Source organism: Carassius carassius, chromosome 10, assembly GCF_963082965.1.
Source record: "Carassius carassius chromosome 10, fCarCar2.1, whole genome shotgun sequence".
Taxonomy (NCBI): Eukaryota; Metazoa; Chordata; class Actinopteri; order Cypriniformes; family Cyprinidae; genus Carassius; species Carassius carassius.
In genome coordinates, this window is record NC_081764.1 from 28,933,440 (window position 1) to 28,942,758 (window position 9,319).

A 9,319-nucleotide genomic window follows, 5' to 3' on the forward strand; every position below is an offset into this window, starting at 1 on the left:
ACCCCATTGGCTAGGTTTTTGAATAAGTATATGTACTCTAATACATTTGTGATGAGTATTGGGATTACCTCACACTAACGTTGTAAAAATGGCAGATGATGCAGATCAGAATCAAGACCAATCAATCAATCAATCAATCACAATTAATTGAACATCAGCAATATAGCCACTGTGCTATTGTGAACCCTGTAGGCTACTATCGACACAACTACGCTGACCTGAATCAATACGTAAATTAGCTATTTACCTGTGTCTGCTTTGGTCATTTGGGAATGTGTGGAGACATCTAGTTTAATCAACAGCATGTACTTCTTTAGTAGAAAAAAATACAGCTTGTATCCTCTCTGGGAACATTAGAAACAAATACCGATCGGGCTGCTAGCGTAGAATAAGTCAGAATTGATTTTAAAGGGGCCTTAGTGAATGGCCAGTTACAAACAATATCACAAGCCTTCTTAATATTGATAAGGATAGTTGTTAGAATGCATTTATATAAGCTACAATCTAATAGTTAGAACAGTTATAAAACGTATATATTTTATATAAAGTAGCTCGTTATTATTATTTGTTATAGGTAGCCTATTTTACAGTTTACAGGGAACTGAATTCAGGTATCAACATTGCTTTATCAAAAGCAGTCATAATCTTGACATGTGCTTTGCAAAAAGAGGTTGTTGCAGTATGAAAGTGGAGAGAGAAGGTTATGTTGGTTTAAGGGGTAGGCTAGCACTGATTCGCCTTCTGCGGGCGGGCTGCTGATTGGACAGCGCTCTATAACCCGCTGCAGCGCAGTGAGCGCACCACCTCGCAACCGCTCGTTCACTACGCCGTCCTTTCGCACTGTGCTCTGAAGAAAACTGTCAGGATTTCACCAGTGCAGATAATCTGACCGAAAAGGTATGTTCACAAGGCTTTGCCTCGTTCTCGTTTACCGCGTATGTCGACCATCTGCGTTTGTTGAGCGTCCTGTTATTTAAGGCGACACGAGCAGCGCTACAAAGAGTCACGTGATGCTATGTTCGGGTTTTGGGGTAAAAGGAGCGATGCATATAGCATTCTTTGCGTATATTTTGGATCTATTACCAGGAGACGAGCATACATCCGCTTTCATCTGTAAATATTGTAAAACATAAACACTGTGATTAGCCAATAAATATTATAATATGAAGTTCAATCAGGGCGTTTTTTACATTTGTTTCTTTGAAAAACGTACTTGTTATGTAAATCATTGGCATTCAGTTTCAAGAGACTAGTATTGCTTTTCTACTGGTAGCTCTATTCATTAGTTACTGGTAGTAATTAATTAAATACAAGCCTACTTATTCCTTTGCTAGTCACTGTCTCTATAGCAGAAAGTATTTATTCAATTGTCACTGGTAGTAACAAGCAGTTGTTGCTGGTACCTATTTCAGTTTTACTGGTTATTTCTAAATTTTTGGTTAGACTGGATCTTTGTTGACTTGTTAAATGGAAATGGCCACACCTTCTCATGAATGACAACTATAGGCCGCGTTTGACTTGTTTAAATCCAATGTATCACATTCTTCATCTTCATGTTCTCTAAACATTGTTTTAAACCTTAAAAATCATTGTCTTGCTTCAAATTCCATCTACATGAACATATGATTTAACTTTGTAAAAAAAAAGTTTTGGTTTTTGATGAAAGGGATAGTTCACTCAAAATGGGAAAGTCCATCATTTACCTTAATTTCAATCCAAACCAGAAAGAATGTTTCCGCTGTTTTGACAATAAAATCAGGCCCCAATGGCAACACATTGTCATTGTAATCGTAAAGACAAATTTGATGCAAAGTACTTGATTTGGAGCTTTTTGATATCAGTACTACTACTGCTATGTGTCATGCAGTTTGAAAGAAGACTCTGACCTCTGTCAGTCTGCTACTTTTTGTCTTGTGGAGAGAGATTATTCTTTCAAGAGGCTATTGGCTCCCTCTGTCAGCTATATGTTTTGCCATGATTTGGATGATTTACATGCTTTTGATTGTTCTTTTGTAAATTAATTCTGCTGAGCTAGCAATTACACCGTCCTGCATAATCAGGAAACTTTTGAGGGTATTAAAGTTGTATTGTAGCTGTTTTAAGCTCTCTTGTCCATGTGATCCAACACATGATATGATATTTCAGAAGGTATGCAAGATCATGCCTTAATGTTGACTTTTCCATTAAATAGTTATGACCCTTAATAGCGCATGGGCCTCACCCTGAGACCCTGATATAAATTGTATGTCTTGTATGACTGCATGTTTATAGAACAGTGTGATTCATGCATTGTTGAGTGTTACTTTAAAATTACAGCACCACATATGCATATTTCTTTGCCCTGAATGAGTTAACTGCAGCGCTGTTAATTTAATGTCATTTTATTAGTGTGTGTGTGTGTGTGTGTGTGTGTGTGATTTCTGTGTAAGCAGCTTCTCTCAGAGCTGAGGAAGAACAAACCCACTTGCATACCAATCACATTTTCTTGTTTAAGCATTTCTTATCCACATAAATATTTAAATAGTATCTGGTTTATATATAAAGCATTTATTAGACAGAACCTAACAGGCTACCATAAATGTAGAAGACATTTAAATATTATTGAGACCGAATGAAACCGTTTCTGACCTTAAAACGTTTGTCTTTGTTATACCTATTATATTTTGAAAAACTTGAGCTTTGTGGAAATGTGAATGTGGGATTCAAACTAATTGACTTTACTAATTGACTTTGGGGCTAATGGATTCATTTCCATTCTATATTCTCTGAGGTCATTGTGTATTATCTAATATGCTAAACATACAGGGTTCAAAACCCCCAGTATACACTTTGTATTTGACTCCTGTTTTATGAGAAGTCCTTTTAAAAACATAACTATGTATAAACATGTACATGTGTCAGCAGCTATTGCTAGGATTTATTCATAACTGATTGTTAGTGTGGTATACTGTAGCTTTATTTGTCGTGCAAGAACCAGATAATTTGGAAACTGAACTGAGTTCCTTTTAAATTTAAATAAATTAGAATTTAGGCTGAATTTAAAATTATGTGAAAAACAGGATGCAAAGTAGTAATTCAAAGTTTATGTCAATAGTATTAAAAAGACAATACAATTCAAAATAATTAATTTGCATTAAGTGTAGTTACTACAATTCATTTCTCATTATGAATTACCCCAAAATATGTCATTGTACAGACATAATTATTTCCAGAAACATTAAATAATGTTAATAATCACTATTGTTTGCAATACCACATATAAAGGTTATCTTTGGTGTTTGTTTTTTGTAACACAATTTGAAGGAGTCTTAAAAGTTTCTGACGCTTATGTAGCAGTCCTTAAATGACAGCTTGTTAGCTGCATTCAGATTCACATTTTTAAGTATGACTGTGTCCATATACGTACTGTAATGGACAACAGTCATTCTAAAATCCCACTGGAAATTCCTGTGGCAATCCGTGGAATATTAGCCTTCCAGGTTTGGCCTACAAATAGATGGCATGACTGTACACCTCCATTACTATTAAACATCCCGTGGCACATAGCCAAATTAGTTCAAACTCATCAACTTAATTGAATAATCCTGGAAAGAACATCTTGTTGATTTGAAACAGCTGAATTTTAAAGGGTTTAGAGTTTTAAGGGTTTCAATTATGTAAATATATAATTTTAATTATTTATATTTGCTGTTTGGTATTTTGAATCCAGTGCTAGGAAGGATCATGCATACACACACTGCCTCAAGATTTATCATTAGTGAAAGAAGCCGTTCCAGCCATCTGAATATTGATCAGTAAATCACAGAAAGACTTGCGTTAGAAAACACAATCATGCACTTGACAAATATGCAGCCATTGAACCAAGAAATATGGTTTAGACTCTGGTAGACATTTTTACTTTTATTCATTACAGATTGAGTCAGAGACTAGATGATATTGACCATGTTGTTTAAATGTTTATATTTCACTTCAGTGGTGAATTTTCATAATTTTTTTTTTTTTTTTTTTTTTTTTTTTTGCGAGCGGAGTAAGGAAAATAAACTACGATGTTCATGTATTTTCTGAAATCAACTCGTATTATCTTGGGCAATTTAACTTCTCAAGTATTTTTAGTTTTTTAAGGATGTAATGGGATTAGATATACAGAATATATACTGGAAACCAAAACAAAAATAGTGATGAAAACATTTTGCAGTGCATTTAGTACAACTAAACAAGGTTATAGTGGCAGTAATTGAAAATGAATGCATCATAATAGTATTTCCACACACACACACACACACACACACACAAACGAATACATATATATACACATATTTCTGTCTCTGTCTGGATAGATCTGTTGTGAATCAACTTCTATTACAGAGTCTGTCAGAGTCTAAAACATAATGCCCATCCGTTCGGTATTCAGCTGCCTGTCCTGTTATTTGCCAATAACATGACGTGTCTGAATGTCAATGTCCAGTTAGTTATTAACAATTGGCTATGTGAAGACCCTAAAATATATCCAAAATATATTTAACTATGATCATAAAATATGAATCTCTTCAGTTTATCTCTCCTTACAGAGACTGTTCTCCCCAAAATGAGAGAACCTTTGGACACATTCACTATTTTCATGTTATTCCAACCATCCTTTCTGCCATGGAACACAAATGGAAGATTTTTAAAGAATATCCTGTCCAATCTTTTCCAGCCATAATTTATTTTGATGAAAGAAAATGGGGATTTGGGTGTTTGTACTCCAAAATGACCAAAAAAAAAAAGAATCATAAAAGTCATGGAAAAATAGAGAAGGTAGCTATCTGAAGAAGAAGTTGAAATAAATAGTTGATTAAGTGAAGTTAACAAACTGGGCTGCTTATACTGTATTGGTTTGGAACGGCATTGGGGTGAGTAAATGATGACAAAAATTTTATTTTTGACTGAGCTATGCCTTTATGGGTGAAGGAGAGAGAAATGAGCAGTAGATGAGGAGATATATATATATATATATATATATATATATATATATATATTTATATATTTATATACACACATATACATTATGTGTGCGTGTATATGTAAATGTGTGTGTATGTATTTATTATATATATATATATATTGTGGTATTAAGCTATGAAACAGCTATGGATAGTGGTTTGTTTTTTTTTTGTTTTTTTTTTTGCATATGCAGATAGACACACACATGCACACATTAATAGAGATGATGCTCTACTTCGTTTTGGAGAAGCAAAATGCTGAAGGTTAATCACTGCACTCAGAACTGTTTGACTGCGTGCCCCATAGCAACAGCAGAGTATCCCACAGCATCTGAAGCCAGATGCTGTATTTCAAAAAAAGAAAATGGTGCCATCCCTTGGAAACATAATCGCCCAACAAAAGACTGGAGCATCAAGATGGAGGTTGCATATAATTGTGGCTGACAAAACTGAAAAGAGTGAAAGTTTAAAGGTGTGCATGTCACATGTGTGATCATCTATTAAACACACACACGAGGGCGTGTGCACACACACACACACACACAAACCTTTATTCCACGGGGAACAAAAATACAGGCTAACTAAATCAGCTTTATCACACCAGAGGTTGTTATTTAGCTTCCATACTGTGACATTTGCAGTATTTGCATGTATCTGAGCTTTTTAAGGAAAGGAAAGAAAAGGAGGCTGGTGTTGATCTGATCCAAAGAAGGGGGAATCAAGATAGATAAGAGAATAGATTATGTTTGTTTAGTAGAGACTCTTGCTTAGCTGTATTATTTTTAGGGACAAAAACCCATCAATCTCTATCTTAACCAATCTCTCTCCTCCCTCTCTCTCCCCTAAGGTCCTCTGCTATTTTGTTATTTACATTTGATACACCTAGGGATGGGCAATATGACCAAAATCATATTTCACGGTATGAGAAATGTTATTTCACTTTAACGATATGTACTGTAATATAGCTATTTTTATTTTATTGTTAATAAAATTAAGAAAAAGAAGTGAATTACAAGCTGAATTACAACAAATAAATATTAAATACAATTTTACTTTATTCAGCTACAGTAGTTTTGGTTTATTTTACATGTAGTGAGAAATATTAGAGAGATTAAATAAAGTGTATTAAAAAAAATACTGCATAGTCTTCACTGTATCAATCAAACATGATTAACATTAATAATGACAGACAGCAGGAGGTAATTAAGGCTGCTGTCCCTTTAAGACCGACTGCACGGATCCAAAATATACTGAAACTTATCTGGTTTTCACCCACATGTTTTACATTTATTTAAAATATAACTGTGCTTACTTGAATACTCCACGTTATGGGTATTATGACATAACTGTGTGCGTATTTGACCATTCAAGCACAAAAAAACATGAAAGAGATCTGTTCTCTCGATCGCGTGCTGTCAAGAGAGGGGCTTTCAGTGCACGCGTTTCGGCTGTGTCAATCAGTGCAAGCACTGCATTGAGTTCTTTTTCACTGCTAATTGCACTTAATAACCAATTGTGTCCCACTCTATAAAACCTGAAAATATTAAATATAAAAAACCATATAAATTATGTTAAAATAACATTGGTGTGGCAAATTATGCCTGGTCTGTTATGTGTTGAAGATGCTTTATACTGAATTGGTCTAGTCACTCCTGAATCTGACCGACCGAGGTTAATAGAGGTTCATAGAAACAATATCAAAAGGCCAGAAAAAAGGAGTCACTTTTCTCTCCCACGTGAAGTTCTGAGGGAGCCGAGGTCCTCACTAATCGCCTCTGGCTCCAGTGTTGGAATATTTCCCAGACAATTGCTGCTGATATTTGTTTGTCATCTTTTGTCTTCAGGTGCAAATCTCTGCTGAAGTGCTATTTTATAATAGAGACATATAGGTCTTTTCACTAGGTTTGCCTTTAGTTTACAGTCCCACCCGTAATCGTAATCTAATCATGATGCAATAAGGTAACTGGATGTGACATGTGATATCAGTAGAGCATATGTGTGTGATAGAGTAAATATATAACATTTAGAAACATTTACATCTGTGTTTTTCTATTTTAGATTCACATACAGCCTAAAAGTGAGATCTGGGAAGAAAACAAACACCCCTCATATGCAAAGAGCACATCTCGGCTTTCTGTGACCTACAGACAAAGACATTCTGCAGAACCTGAACTGAGGAGCATCTCTGTCCACTCCACCCTATAGATTTTTTTAATGATGTCAGATCAGACGCAATGCAGTGATGACCCACAGCAATAGCAATAGGTCAATCACTGGAAAGTGGATGCAAATCTCAGCACAATCGGAAGAGTGTAGAAGCTTCCAGAAACATCTAGAACAGAGGTTCTCAACTATTTTGACTCAAAAGCCCAAAAGTGCCTAAGCTAGGATATTTTGGCTAGTATTTCTGCTATAATCATGAAAAAGATTGCTTGTTTTTAATCTTTTTTTTTATTTATAAACCTAAATTGGGAAACTAGCAGAAATAGTAATAGATCGGAACAAAAATAAATATGATTTCCTCATTTTATGTATTTCAAGCATTTTAATAAAGTTTGAATTCATTAATAATATGATTAATATCAGTTAAATAAATAATCATATATTATACTGAATAATTTTAAGTCACCCTGCGGCCTCCTCTTTTCTTTTTTTCTCAGATGTTTTCTGAGGGCCCTAGTGGGTCTCATGCCCTGGTTGAGAACTACTGATTTAGAATGCAAATATGATTAAAGAGAAATAGTCCTTTTTCTGTAACTGCATGTGAAAGAGGATATTCCTATTTAAATAGAAATGATTGGTGGCATTTGGTCCATGAGGGATATGCTGAGCAATGTTTGTGTAATGTTTTCATAATGGGTTATGCTCAATTGAGCAATGTATTCCAAATAACTACACGTGATTGGCCCCGTGGGCTGAATGCGTGTGATTGACAGGTGATCCAGCCACTGACGACATGCCATCCAAGGTGTCATGCTTGTATTTGCTGACTGTGGTTTGCTGGGCCAGTGCACTGTGGTATCTCAGTGGCTCTCGGCCCTCAACCACGTATGTGGGTCAGATGAACTTCACTCCTCGCAAACCGCTTCCAAGGCTCTCAAAGAACGACACGTTCAGCAATATCCGAACACGTACTCTGAACCCACACAATTTCAAGTTCCTCATAAACGAGCCCAACAAATGCAAAAGCACAACGCCCTTTCTTGTCCTCCTCATAAGCACCAACCACAAGGAGTTTGATGCCCGCCAGGCGATCCGGGAGACGTGGGGAGATGAGAACATGTTCGGCGACATTAAAATTTTGACGCTGTTTCTTCTTGGGTACAACACTGAACCTGTCCTCAACCAGATGGTGGAACAAGAGAGCCAGATCTTCCATGACATCCTAGTCGAGGACTTTGTGGATTCCTACCACAATTTGACCCTAAAGACTCTCATGGGCATGCGATGGGTGACCTCATTCTGCCCAAATGCACAATACATCATGAAAACAGACAGTGATATATTTGTCAACATGGACAATTTAGTGTTTAAGCTTCTGAGACCCAGCGCCAAACCAAGGCGACGCTTTTTCACTGGTCACGTGATAAATGGAGGACCCATACGTGACGTTCACAGCAAGTGGTTCATGTCCAGAGATCTCTACCCTGATAGCAGGTACCCACCCTTTTGCTCTGGTACTGGATACGTCTTCTCTGGAGACATTGCTGAGCTGATTTATAAGACCTCCCTCCATACACGACTCCTACATCTGGAGGACGTGTATGTGGGACTGTGCCTGCGGAAACTAGGCATTCGCCCTTTCCAGAACGGTGGATTCAATCACTGGAAAATGTCCTACAGTCTCTGCCGCTACCGAAAAGTGTTAACTGTACATCAGATTTCACCAGAGGAGATACTGAGAATATGGACCGATATGTCCAATAAGAAACATCTCAAATGCTAGCACATGCGAGATGGTTGCGGAATAATGTGATATTGAAAATATACAGGACTGTTTGTGACCCTCCAGGTCTGAGATACAGCAATACAGTTTATATACTTGCAACACAGACCACACTCATGAAGTCGATGTCAGTCTGTAGAGCAATATGCACAGGGACAAACTGGATTCACAAGGTATTTGCAAATGGTTATTGGCCTTACATACTTAACATTATTCATATACCAGGCCGCTGTGAATTGCTTTATATAAATAATACCAACTTTCAAAAGAACACCGTATTATATGAGAAATAGCAGTGCAGTATTTACTATCCCAAATTTCTGCCATAAACTTACATTTATTCTGTAAATTGCTCTCAAAATGAATGATATCTAGATCACCCATCACGATG

At 36.3% G+C, this 9,319-nt stretch overlaps 1 protein-coding gene and 1 long non-coding RNA gene across 2 annotated transcripts; both read left to right on the forward strand.

The window, feature by feature from the left end:
* The first annotated feature begins 238 nt into the window (after positions 1-238).
* On the forward strand, positions 239-7,610 carry LOC132152093 (uncharacterized). The gene is made up of 2 exons (XR_009436476.1): positions 239-897; positions 7,041-7,610. It is a non-coding gene; the product is annotated as an uncharacterized LOC132152093 (long non-coding RNA).
* A 235-nt stretch (positions 7,611-7,845) lies between these two features.
* Positions 7,846-9,113, forward strand: LOC132152092 (beta-1,3-galactosyltransferase 1-like). The gene has a single exon (XM_059560778.1). The coding sequence runs from the start codon at positions 7,939-7,941 to the stop codon at positions 8,926-8,928; it is 990 nt and encodes a 329-aa protein (XP_059416761.1). The 5' UTR covers positions 7,846-7,938; the 3' UTR covers positions 8,929-9,113.
* The last annotated feature ends 206 nt before the right edge of the window (positions 9,114-9,319 follow it).

Coding starts and splice junctions, on each gene's coding strand:
- LOC132152092 (XM_059560778.1), top strand. CDS start 7,939: ATGCCATCCAAGGTGTCATGCTTGTATTTGCTGACTGTGGTTTGCTGG.